General features: G+C 33.8%; 1 protein-coding gene across 2 annotated transcripts in view; it reads left to right on the top strand.

The window, feature by feature from the left end:
- LOC128215553 (uncharacterized) overlaps positions 1-14,452 on the top strand; it is an 84,872-nt gene that overhangs the window by 50,562 nt on the left and 19,858 nt on the right. For both annotated transcript variants that reach the window (XM_052922238.1, XM_052922239.1), the window contains exons 14-15: positions 2,427-4,179; positions 5,380-5,907. In XM_052922238.1, the coding sequence (XP_052778198.1) occupies positions 2,427-4,179; positions 5,380-5,907 (2,281 nt within the window). The remainder of the gene's footprint in view (positions 1-2,426; positions 4,180-5,379; positions 5,908-14,452) is intronic.

Below are 14,452 nucleotides of genomic sequence, written 5' to 3'. Positions count from 1 at the left end.
GTTATTCTGTGATGCAATTGCATAAGAAAGCATTATGTCTGTGTCAAAGACTCTTTCAATGGGCTTAACATGTTGCCATTTGGCGTCTATTTACAGGAGTTATTTAGAAAATATCGTGTGCATAATGACTAGTATAGAGGCATTCAATAGGCATTTCGTGCTGTACCCTAAGAAAGTTAACATTTATCTTTGGTCTTCGACACAAACTAGTCAAAGCCAGGCGTGCCCAGCCTCTGGATTCCATCATTTAGGGAACCAAACATAAACACTTTAATAAACTTTATATAAACACTGTGACAATACAACAAACTCAAAAAACTGGATAAACTAAAATTTTGAAATAGGATCAATTTAGTGGAGACAGCTTGAGTAGAAAATAACAATTTAACACCTGGAAGGATATTGCAATCTGCCCATCAGAAATCTGATAGTATCTGACAATAATGAAGAAACAGCAAAAACCTTTTACCAAAAAATTAGTTTTGGTAAAATTATGTTTCAATATTAGGTTTCAAGTTAGTAACTTATGCTGCAAGTTAACGTCTTGTTTGAAACATCACTGCACATATTTATTCTGATGTACATGTACTATCTTTGTACTTGATGTATGCGGGCTATGATGAATGCTTTGACGAAAAGTTAATATATTAAAGCAGATCTGAAGAAGTTTAAATTCTTTGAATGAATTTAAGGAGTTTCACATTATATCAATGGGTACCATTGTTGTTTTTGGAACTGCGCAAATAATACAGAGGTGTGGTCCTTGGCATCTAGCAAATATAGTTTGGAATTGTGATTCTTTATATTTGTAGATATTATATAGAGTTGTTGTCCTTGCAACTGTGGTCTTTACTATGCTGCAAATGGATATTGTTGTTAATAAGGATTTAAATCCCCCTTTTGAATGAGTTGATCTTTTTTTTTTACTTTTACCTTTGAAACCGGCTTTGGTCAGAGATTGGCGAATCAGAAGAGTTATGGCCCTTGACTTGTAAATACGTTTTTCTTGCCTTGTTATAGAATAGCGTCCCCTGAACAGAGTATTTGGAAAGTTATTTCAGACATAAACAATTTGTTTAGCTGATTAATGTGACAAGTAAATTGACAGTAATATGAATGACCATGACCATTATTTTCGTGGGCATAACACAATTTCGGGTGTAAAAGGATTCATTGATTCTTGACATTTTGACAGTGATGAAAAATGAATAAACATCATTAACACAGTGATTGATACCTCATCGCACATTTACTGCTGATATATGATTACAAGCTTGTGTCGAAAATTTATGGTGATAGATTGATTTTATTGATAGATTTTTTGCCTGACTAATGGACACATTTCTCCTTGGACTGGACACGTACCTTTTCATTGGTTCATATCAGTTTAATCACTGTGGTATCAGGACTATTTAGTATTATAATACAGGTTCAAAGGTATTTTCAGTAAAAGGGCCTTTTTCACCAATAGTAAAATTAATGTGAAATGAAATTACTATTTTATAGATAAAAGTGGGGTTTTCTTCAACATATTTAAATTTTTAATACTAGCAGAAGCAGTCAATTATGACAACTGAAATACAGCGAATTATATCTTATAATTGGAAAATTAAGATTTATAATTAAAAACACTTCTAAAAATGAAGTGTTTTTACATAACATGCAAAATAAGTAATATAAAAATTACAGAAATGTTTTTAAATTTTATATCTAAACATTTGGGTATTACCGGTACACCTTTGTCAGTATATTAAAAAACAATCATAGACATTAAGTAAGGTAAACAAGAAAATGACCATAGAGATATGCAATAGACACAGTCATACTTATGCAAACTTACAAATTTGAAAGAAATATGTTTGACTTGTGGAGTAAGGACAGTTATGTGTATTTGAACATGTGGCTTTTATCACATTTTCAATGATGATTTTTTCAGATCGGGACTATATAATTTTAACAGCAGTGACTTTGTTAATGAAGTTTTTTTCTTTGCGATATATTTTGAATGAAAACTGTGTTTTTTTGCTCACATTTTGGTTAAATATATTGCATTCTATTCTTGTTGTCATTTTGACAATATTCAAGGTTTCTTTGTTAAGGTTTATGAATGTAAATTCTTAAAGAAATGCTAATTGAAAATTTTGTGAAAACAGCCTTTCTTTTTCAGCTATGTTTTAATGTCTGGATTTAAAATCATGAAATATTTCATAGTTTAATTAAAAATGGCTTTTAACAGAGCAAATGGTTTTCATTTCAGTTTTTTGGGTAATTTTGTTTTATTCTATGACGCTTTTTGAAGAACTAAAGGGTGTCAAGAATTTGGCCGTACATACATTGCGGCAAATCAGATGTATCACAGTATGGTTGATATATTGTTGTATAACATGAACTGGTATTTTAACCACTTCCTTTTTGTGTATTTGCAGCGTAACCCTGACGATTACCTCGCTAAACAGAAGGCACAGGCTGAGGAGGAGAAACTAGAGAAGAGCAAGTACCAGCGCCGTTTCCATAGCGACAAGCGGGCAGACGGCGACCGAGAGTACAAACGTCGGAGCTACATTCCTACGAGCTCAGATGATAACTCTCGTGCGAGCAGAGAAGCAAGAAGCAAAAGACATTCGCTCAACTTAGACAAACGTTCTGACAATTCAGATCGATCTAGTGGAATACCAGTTGCACCTGGAAGAACAGGACGGGAGAAGGGAACAAAATCGACAAATCGGCCACTCTCTGTGACAACGGACAATCAAGAATCGTTTTCTCCTGAAAGTGCCTCTTCACCTCGTTCCAACAATACTCAGGAATCAAAATCACCTCGTTCACCAATTTCCCCTACACAGCGACCTTCAACAAAGCGGAAAATTGCCCCACCCCCTCCGTGTCTTCAGCAGGCACAATCCGCACCAACTGTTGTGGACATTACTCCAGTCATCTTGCCACAGTCGAAAATACCTAAAGCAGTGCAACAAACTATCATTGTTGACACTGAGAAAGAGGTTAATGAAACAAAACCAGAGCAAATTGAGAACATTCAGGCCAGTCTAGCAAAAACTGAACCAACCACAGAGACTCCCAAACAGACTCCAGTAACTCCTAACAGACCTCCAAGAAGAAAGAAAAAATCTGAAGAAAATAGGTCCTTTTTACATGATATTGTTCACAGCAAAGATAACAATGAGCAAGATAATATTGCTGCAACTGTAAATATAGAAAACATTGTGAGTGTTGAATCTACAGTAGAAGACAATGTGCCAAGTGCTGTTGAAAATGAAGATTCTCTCCTCGATGCAGTGATTAAAGAGCTGCCTAGCTTTAAGTCTGAAATTCCAGTTCAGGAAGAAAGTGTGGCTGTGAAAACCATTACATTTCAAGAAACAGTTCCTGAGCATGAAAAGAAAACTATAGAAAGTGTTGACTCTCAGGATGACAGTGAAATTAGGCCAGTAAAAATTAACAAGTCCAGAGGAAAGATTGTTGAATCAGATTTATTAAGCAAGATCCAGTTCCAAGATAGAGAGATTACTGAGAAGAGCGCTATAGATATAGACAGTGATATCGAAGAAGATGTTGTAATTTCTAAAACAAATAAGAGAAAAGTTTCAATGGGAGATGCTCCAGATGGTCTGGTAGAGGAAATTACAACTGTGACAATAACGAAAACAGCTGATGACGACTTGCAGCAAGCTTTTGATAAGATTCTGACATTCCCTAACAAGGATAGACTAAAAGACAATAAAGATACAATATCAATTTCATCAGACATATCATCAACTGGTTCAGACGCCCCTCCATTGCCGGATTCTGCCCCACCCCCTCTTCCAACCTTTGCACCTCCAAAGAGTTTGAGTTCTGGGCCTGAGGAGTTAAACGGTGAAATGGCAGAGGTTTTAGTTGAATCGATTGAGCCAGTAAGGTCTGAAGTCGTTGAGACTGCACCAGAACATACCGATAGTGTTCCTGAAATTACTGTAAAGGCCAGTCCGCGAGAAGTGGTCAGTCCAATTGATGATCTGAAAGCTGAAATGTTCAGTATGCGTGTGACCTCACCAACTAGACAACTTGATGGGGATGTGCATCTGAATGGGGCTTTGGAAATAGATGTTGGGCACAGAGATACAGATTCAGTTTTATCTGATGATGAAAGGCAGTCACTGGGTAGAGGTTCCTTTACACCAGGTAATTGTCTGGGGAGGTTGGGGAGGAGGGCGGTTCTGTACAAATGAAAGTCTGTTCTCTGATATTAAATATAAGATAGCAAGTTTTAGTAGTTAGTAGTTAGTTACTCGTTTAAGTGAGGTTTAAAAAAAATGCCCAAAAGTTTACTAACTTGCTTGGTTAAGTGAGCATGGCTTATGGATATAGTTATACTTTTATTACTGTTTCATAATATGAAAAAGGAAAGTATGTTTCATTAAGTATATCATGGCTTTAAAAAGATGGTTGAACTAACAGTTTAAAACCTAGTTATGCTTCTAGTCGTATTACACATGTTGTGTAATTGTTTTTATATGGTTAAATTTAAGAAAATAGAACTTTCTTTTCAAGTATATATCTGTTTATTCAAAACATAACTCAAAGCATTAAATGAATGATGGAGACAAATAGCCAAGTACTGCTGTTACCCATACGCAATAAAAAATTTTTTTGCTTTAGTGGAAAAAACAATTAATTTGAAATGGAATTAATAATAGTCAAGTGTAAACAAGTCACAATTTTCTATTTGTATTTTCAGATCTATTTTTTCATCAATTGTTTTTTTGTTGAAAATGACAAGCATGTTTTGAATTTAACTGCACTGTTTTTGAAAGTCCCATTAATAGTAGAAATTAGGCTAAAGATTGTATGGCGGTTTCAATAATGCAGCCACACCTGGTTGGCTTAATACACTTTCTCTGATATGGTCTTTTGACTTAAAGTAATTAGATCTTCTAATGTAACAATGCTAAACCTTTAGGGATTAATAGGCCCATGTATTTGCTTATAGTCGAAATGGAATGTACTAAATCACTTTTTTTTACTATGGATTAATATTAATTAAATAGGCATTTTATTGTTGAGTTGTAATTTATTGTAAATCATATGGGGTTTTGCATTGGACTTTATGATGTGAAAATATTATGCTTATAAATATTTTTGAAGTAGGGTGCATTTTTATTGCATGTAAATTTTACTGATATATGCATGCACACCTACTTAAGATTTTTGGACAACTGTTTATCTACAGATAGGAGATTGCTGTGGCACGAAACATAAGCATTTTATAAAATCAGTTCTATAATCATATCTTCCGCTTGCAAGATCATTAGTTGAAATAAAATTATGAATTGAGGATTGATGTTTCCAGTGTGTTAAATGCTATAAATTTATTTTAACCAGGTCAGCGTGAAACGAGTTACGTGCCTACTGAAACTAATCATGATGATGGCGGGATTCAGCTGATATCGTACAACGGGAAACTAAACAGTCCAACGAGCGACCAATCTGGACCAGACTCCGCCTTCGAGGACATGCAATCAAGCATGACATCGAACGACCCATTGAGTAACACAATGGAGGAAATTGTCAACGAGGACTATGTCAGTGTTGAAAAAGTCGTAAAGACTGAATCTGTGCCTCCGAAAAAGGATACGCCCAATCAGTTTGTATTAGAGTTTGATGATGCCAAGCCAAAAGGCGGACCGGTGACGAGCCCAACAGGAAGCAAGGACTTTATGGCGAAGGCGCAGATGTTTGCTGATACGGTGCAGAAACCGCCGAAGATGACGGTGAGAAGGAAGAAGGAGATAACAACGCCAGACGAACTGTCAGACGAACGCTACATCCAGCTGGAGGCAGAAAGACAGGCTGTTATCAGCTCCAGCACTATGAAGAAGAGGGCCATCAGTGTAACCAGTGCAAATGATGGTAAGATACAGTTGTATATATGTGTTTGTTGAGAAATATCAATTTGAGGGTCAAAGGGAAAAAGGTTTTGTAGTGGTTAATAATTTATGTCACTTCTAAACTAAGGACTCTTTTTCTTTAACTTTCCAACTGTACCTGATTATTTTATTTTTTTCAATTGGATTGTTTTCAATTTAGAAGAAATCACGTACAGAGATATATTAATGCATTTGATAAAGTTAAATTGCTTCTTAAATTCATAATTTAAATTCTGAATCAAGGGAGATTACAAAAGTGTTTGGAATACAAAATAGGATAGTGGTTATCCCCCTTTGAACATGTATTTACCTGTAAAATCAAGGTAGATTACCCACAAAAGGTGATGATTAGATGACAAGCATGTTTAATGATACATGTGGATAAGGTGATTCTTATCTGGGGATATTTGGATTGTAATTCTTTGATTTTATAGGTAAATTTTATACTTATATATTTAATTTGTTTCAACATGTCATATTCAGCACTTACCTGTTAATCTTTTATATGTATACTGTTAAATAAGTCATTCTTGTACCATTCTTTAATTTATAGTAAAACTGTGTACATGTGAATTGAAAGAAGGGTTGGAGCTATTGTTAAATGTATCTTTACTATAACTGACCAAGCATATACTTTAAGGGTAGGTTAAATTTTTATTTGTGACTTGGGGATTGTATTTCACAGTGAGTTTTAAGAATTTTTGTCAGTGATGAGTAGATCAAAATGTTGATGTACATGTATGTTTTGGGTAAATTAAATCAAGACAGTCTACAAGTTTTTTATGCAAGGATAATCAAGAGGTAATATTAGAATTGTTTATGAAGTTTTAAAAAGTTTATAGAGTTCCCATTTTCTTTATAATAGTGTACAACTGTATATTCAGAATTGGAAGCTGTTATGAGTTTAACCAGTCAGTTGTAGCCACAGCCCTGGTTTAATTCCCATCAAATGCCCCTGCACCCCAGGCGCAGACTAGGTAAGGCCCATATCCTGCTGTATTCAGTGTGAAAACTAAAACCACTGCATTCACTCAACACTGCAGGGCCACCTGAAAGGTAAAAACACAACCCATTTCCCCCACTATCCCTGGACCCCAGGAATGGGGGGGGGGGGGGGCTGGTTACAATTGACAGGTGAATAATGTACATACTATATCATTGAAGACTTTTTCTCATGAATGACACAATGCCATTGGTCCAGGACTGGTCACGCGGTGATCCCATATTTTTCTATATTGGGTCACTGAATTATGTCGTACCAAAATGGTAAACAGGTTGTCGGCGTGATATGTACATTACGGGGTTAGTAGGTGACACGATATGGGACATACAAGCGCAGGAAACCATATTGAGGTTGGAACCTTGCTCTCACCAGATATGGTTTCCTTTGCATCGTATATCAAATATCGGGTAACCTACTAACTTAATTAATATCTAAATTTATCACATTTTTGGCAAGTTTTAAGATACCAATTAAATAAACTTGATTAAATTTAAATAAGATAATAAGACTGATTGTAGTTAGACTTTTATTGTTCTTGATACCCAAACAAAAGTACAAACGACTGAGTTGTTGAAATATTGAACAGTTAAAACCGACAGTTCTTTGAGCATTATAATTCGCCACTGAAGAATAGCCTATATTTTGTAACGTATAGAATATTGATTTAATTTTGAAGAATCTTTACTTAATATTGACCGATTCAACTTGAATGGTGGTAAAAAAAGATATAATTTCCGATAATGTTTATGTAATTTAGCTCGCTTGTCATAAAAGTTTACAAAGGTATGCCTAAGTTGATAGGGACTGCGAATCTATTGTATAAGTTTGGATTTCTTTATAGGATATTTTGGTCAAAGGCAGGTTTAAGTTTAAATTTTATTTCAGCATTTGAGGTCGTTGTACTTAAACGCACCCCTGCAATGAAGTCTTTCCAAATCATTGAAAAGATTTAGCATTGATTTTGAAGAAAAATAATCCCTTATAGTACATATATGTATTGATCATTTGTAATCTTATCACACTGGTATGTATACAAAGGTGGGATTTTATGTAAAAATTTTAGACATTGATAGACAAGCCAAAAGTTTAATAATGAGTCATTATTACGTCTACGCTTGAACATCTTCGCTATAATAATTGGGACACGCCTGAGAAGACGACGTGAAATTTAAGATTGTTAGGTCTGAAATATCTGAAAGAAATTATTCTGAATGACAGACCATGTGGATAGTTGAATGATCGTACATTGATTATTGAAAGATTGGAATATAAACTTCCTGTTCTGAAGCAGGTAAAAATATTTATTATAACTTTTTAATATCAATATGTGTTTGTATATAATAGTTCTAAGATTTGAAGCTCTAACATGATGTTCTCTATATATGTTTCAGTTACTGAGTCATCTAAATTAGACTTTTCAATGAATAAGCATTAAAAATGTCCAACAAGCCCTGCTATATAAAATTGAATACGCCCGAAAAGCAGTAAACAAGTGTGAGGCTTGCGGGCTTGTGCTAATTTTGACCAGTGCAGCTAGTGAGAATGTTTGGCATTTGGAATGGAGCAAATTTTGAAATACTAGGTACAGAAAATTTTGCCCTGAAAGCAATTTACCTGTTCAGGGCTCATGGGCTTCTACTAATTTTGACAACTGCAGCTAGTGACAAAGTTTGGTATGACCGATATTAAAACAGTCAATGCAGCAAACTATGAAATATTTCAGCTACAGAAAAGTTTGCATCCGATATAGGCAGATCACTTTCACCGCTCAAGAATATGAAACTGCATATAAAGTTTTTGCTTAAACATTTTAATGGATCGGACCATTTTCACAAAAGTGACGTGTACATAACTTTTATATTTAGTTGTAAGTCAGCTTGTGGTAAGGGAATATCGTAAATATGACGTGCATGAAAAATATGTATTAAAAAGAACAAATTTATGTTGACTCATTTAACATAAACATTTAATATATTAGATACATCCGCAAATGTTAAAAACAGTCATTATAACTGCTACTTTTAAGGTGAAACACTTGTTTTACGTAATTGTGCTCGTGTACAATAAATGGCATATTCCTTTATATAAGCTGCCAAGTCGTTTAGTTTGAAATTTGAGGTAAAACACCATTTTTAAAGAATTGTGCTCATGTATAATATTTGACATGGCTTTATATAAGCTGTTAAGTGATATTTTAGCATGTTTAAAATGATAGTTGAAGTAGTGTCGAGCTGCTTTGAAGTTTATTTTGTGTACAGATAAGAGCTGGTTAATGATATGGAAGATCTCGTTAGTATATATAAGGCCTAAAAACAGTTTGTTACAGGTTTCAGCCTGAAAAAGTATATGGTTTCTGGTAGGATGGGATTTATAAAAAAAATGACTTGGTGAACAGCCTTCAATCTCTTTGGACAATTTCTTATCACCATTTTTGTTTTTTTTAAATGCCCAAGTGATTTTTTAAGACAATATAGTAGACAGATTATGCAAAGAATACGCTTAAGTACACCATTTTTGTGTAAATTATTAACCAAATATTTCATGGGGCAAGACTCCAAAAACCCCTCATTAGATTTAAAGCCAATAGTTTTATTCATTGGGGGTGAGGGGGGTGCACTTAAAAGCTGCGCCCCAAGCCACATCCCCTCTCACCTTGATCCACCCCTGGACAGGTATTCATTTAACAACCTACATGTAAGCCATTTCTTTACTTAATTGATTTTTTATGTTAATTATCTCACTCAGGTTATATCATCTAATAACTTTAAAATACTGAAATATATAGAAACTTTTATGTGAAAAACACTTACACTTTTCTTTTAAGGTAATATGACTTTTAGAAAATCAACTAATGTTAAAGGCGCACAATATAGGTTGATGGGATTTATTTGTTATTTTTAAGGCATTTATAATTGTGTTTAACTTTAATGATCATATCCAAAAAATGCATATGATCAGGTACAGATAAAAAAAATATAAGTGATATTTAAGTGTGTTTTTTTAACTGGGAAATTTGTGGCTACAATTAAAAAAAAAAATTTTTTTTTAGAGGCTATTATTTTTTATCTGTATCTAAATCATATGCTTTATTGGTTTTGATCATTAAAGTTTAATGAGTTAAACACGATAATGCATTAAAAAAAAAAAAAAATGGGCATCAACCTGTATTGTGCGCCTTTAAGAAATGACTTCAAAGTTTTATATATATCATCCTAGTTTTGGTTTTACTCCATAAAGAGGGAGATTCTTGCATGTGAATTAATATTAAAACTTCATAACTTTTACAAGTAGGAATGAAGAAAAAAAAATGAATAGAAAAGTGGGCTGTATATTGATCAAGTTTATTGATTACGTTTTATTGACATGTGGAAAAAGTAAACAATGGTATCTGGTAAATTGAGCTAACTCCCAATTGTTTTAATCACTGGGCAAGGTTTCAAATACCCTTTTGCCAGAGATCTTTGATAATAGGTTTATCTACCCATAGTTGTAATGTTACGAAGTTTTTGTGACTGAAAAATGTGAAACTAAAAAACACAAGACATATTTATAAAGACAGCGAGGCTTTTAAAGACAAACATATCAGATTCCATGCATTTTACAAAGCTTTTTGTATTCAGCGGAAATACTTCAGAAAAGAAAATTGTACAAAAAAGTTTGCAAAAAATGTGCGGAAGAATGTTACAGGAGCTTTTACGCAGATGTTATTATAACTTTGTATGAGGAGTATTTGTATAAATGAATAAACCGGTGACTTTCATTCGTTAAGGTTGGAGTTTTATAGTTGTGTTCGGCACCATCTTGACTCCTTTGGCAAGTTTTTTTTTTTTTGCTCTGTCTGCAAGTTTCGGACGACAGTGATTACTTGCTCCTCATTAGGACTCAATTACATGACTGTTGGACATACTAGTGACTTTGTGGAGGCTTAATTTGGAGTTTAATTTATGCCTATGGGCAAGTGAAATTTAAATTATACCGTAAACTTCCCATATACATGTTTGTTGGCCGTGCTGCAGATTTAACATGTTGTACATGCAGTAATTTATTTTTATCTTAGTAATTGGAAATTATCTTAACTAAGTTATTCGGCTGAACACAACTGAAAGGTGTAGCCTCAGTCGGTCGGTGTGGTTTTTATCATCAACAGTACTATGTTATCAATGTAATATTCAATATTTAAAGACCGCTCGTTGAGAAATTTTACAGCAAGGTGAAATGCTGTAATAACAAATAGTGCTTCAAAATGGTGCGGATATATACAGTCAAAAAAGGTAATGAAAAATGTTTAAACTGCTATAATTGATGTGTTTTGATTTAAAAATAAAAAGTGTGATCAATAAAATGTGAATGTGCAAATATAATTTGTAAGTCTATTTCCTCCACCCTTTAAGGATGTAAAGGTTTAAACCTGTTTGCTTTTAATTTGTTTGATTTATCAGCACCTTATAAGGTAAAGACTTTGTTAATGAAAACATTTTTAAATTTCATGTCCAACAATCAGCAAAGAAATTGAATTAATGGAAATTTGATGATGCATTGTTGTGGCATGCAGTTACATTTTTGTATAATTAATTGGATGAACAATCAATTCTTCTCATTATAATAGCTCCAAGTATACATAATGTTTATGAGAATGATGCAGTAAATATAATTTAGCAATATTTAATGTGTTTTCATGTTTGTAAATGGTTGTTTATTTTCAAATTTTAAGTTGAAACGTCACACGAGATTTCAACATCTGAGACTACAATTAAACTCATGCTTTGAATGAGATTATATAACATAGTATTAAGATTGTGGAAGAAACATGAGTTCTGGAAATATGCGCACTAGTCCAGTTTGGTGTCCAACACCAACCGCCTGAGAATCACACCTGGGTTGGCTTTCAATGTGTGAACTGAGTGCATTTACCACACTGCAACAACACACTGGGGTTGCACTCGAATTCAGCCATAATGCAGGCAAAAAGTGATGTCGGAATGGAAAGAACACTAAAACCGCTACCCTTTTACTTCTGCTCCAACTATACTTCTATCTTGAAATGTTTTAGCACATACATGTAAGCTAATCATTGCCTTGACTTAATTCATGAGCTATTGTAATGAATGTTATGTTTTATCAATGGTATTGGTTAACCAAACGAACGCACAACAAAGTTTCATCATAATTAAGTAAAAGAGCAATCATAGAAAATATCAATGAACTGATTTGGAATTGATGTACCTGGAATGGAGTTGGTAGAAATTTTTCAATGTATATGCTGAGACTTCAAATGTATAATAACATTGATTAATTCTGTCATTTTGATCAATCAATTTAAGGTATGAATCGGATCTTTTGTGTCATTGAATAGAAAAGTAAATTGTACAGAACTCTATACCATGTCAAATTTGAAATGTTGCCTCAGAGCTAATAAAAATGATCTCAGTTTGCATGGGTATTTTTGAATCCATTAAGTAAAAAAATAATTATGGTGCACTTAAGTTTGTCATAAAGTGTTGCAATTTATGGATTGGGAGATATTTACGTGGGCATTCAACTGGGTGTACTATAATGGAAGTTGGCACAAAACCCATGAATGCATTCCTTGGTTGGGACCCAACTTTAAAACTTAATTTGTGTTGGATCTGTTTGTTTTGTGAAGATGTAGGATTGGGCCATAAAACACTAACACATTTTGTTTTCATGTATTTTTGGAGTGTACTCATATTACTTAGGACCATCATGATTTGTATTTTTCTTACTGCAAGACAAGAGGTGGCAGTACCAGTCAGAGATAGCGATTTAAATTTTTTCTAGATGTAAACATATTATACATTTATAATTATATGCACAAAAAGTGTTTATAACACCTGTGAAAAAGAAGGGTTACAATTAGTTAAAGCAGTTTATACATACATGTAGTACCTTAAAGGGGTAATGGTAAAAGGAGTTAATGCATTAATCAAACCTTAAAGGGGTAATTGTAAAAAGCAGTTGAATGCTTTTAATTTCAACCTAAAAAGGGGTAATGGTAAAAGCAATTTATAGACACATGTGCCAAAGAGGGGTAATTGTAAAAGCAGTTGAATGCATGGAACCTAAAATGGGTAGTACATGGTAAAAGCAGTTAATTAACGCATGTGCCAAAGAGGTGTTATAGTAAAAGCAGTTGAATGCATTGAACCTAAAAGGGGTACAGGAAAAGGCAGTTTATAAACACATGTGCCAAAGAGAGGTAATTGTAAAAGCAGTTGAATGCATGGAGCCTAAAATGGGTAGTACATGGTAAAAGCAGTTAATTAACGCATGCCAAAGAGGTGTTATAGTAAAAGCAGTTGAATGCATTGAACCTAAAAGGGGTAAAGGAAAAGGCAGTTTATAAACACATGTGCCAAAGAGAGGTAATTGTAAAAGCAGTTGAATGCATGGAGCCTAAAATGGGTAGTACATGGTAAAAGCAGTTAATTAATACATGTGCCAAAGAGGTGTTATAGTAAAAGCAGTTGAATGCATTGAACCTAAAAGGGGTAATGGTAAATACAGTTGAATGCATGCATTGAACCTAAAAAGGGTAAAGGTAAAAGCAGTTTATAAACACATGTGCCTAAGAGGGGTGAAAGCAGTTTAACATTGTTCCTAAAAGGGGTTATGGCAAAAGGAGCCTGACTGATACCTGAGATGATTTTTGTAAGTTCATTGTGATGGATAGGAATTAATGAATTACATTTATTGACAAGAAATTATTTCCATCTGTTGCAAGTCACAACTTGAGTATTGTTTGTTTTTATTTATTCATCCTCAGTTCCTTTGGCTTATATTGATTTGAGACTATATATTGTTACCCGGATCAATTCCCTGTGACAATTGTTTGCATTGAAAATAAAGATCTGAATAGAAAGATGTTTATAAGCTGGATGGTATGGAGACTAGTGGTGTACTCTCGCTCTGTCAGTCAGGTTTGCCTATTATTATTATTTTAATATAACTACATGTATATGAATATGCAATACAATCAGGAGTACTTGCAACTAAGAATTTTCTCTTAGTGTTCATGATCAATATTAGTTTCAAAATTATATTTTGTCTAATAAGAAGGAAGTATTTTTCAAACAAACTGTTGTCACATGGGGAAAACAATGTGTGCAATAATTGTGAGATATCAGAATGTACTAGTTGCTGTTAAAGTTGCTCCTTTTAAATGATTATGCTTATTTATTATATGGAAGTAGAATTTATCAGATATAGGGCAAATTTAGGGCATAACTATACTGAGTATTTAACCTAATATTTCATGCATGTTTATTGTTGAGTTGTAAAACAGATTTTACAGGTAACATAATACCTCCCATGCTGCAAATTAAGGTCATAAAACACAAGAAAATAGGAAAGTGAGACTGAGAGTGTTTGTTCAAGAAAGTCAAGAGTCCTAATCTGGCCTCAGGTAGTCCCGTACTGGTTGGGGGTAGGAACATACCTGGGTTGGACAGGAAGGTAGTTTTAATTAGTATGAACATCTGTGAGGTGACAACTGAGGTCAGGCTGA

Source organism: Mya arenaria, chromosome 13 (assembly GCF_026914265.1).
Source record: "Mya arenaria isolate MELC-2E11 chromosome 13, ASM2691426v1".
Lineage (NCBI taxonomy): Eukaryota > Metazoa > Mollusca > Bivalvia > Myida > Myidae > Mya > Mya arenaria.
The sequence above is the reverse complement of the archived record's forward strand: the minus strand, read 5'-3'. Positions and strand labels throughout refer to the sequence as shown.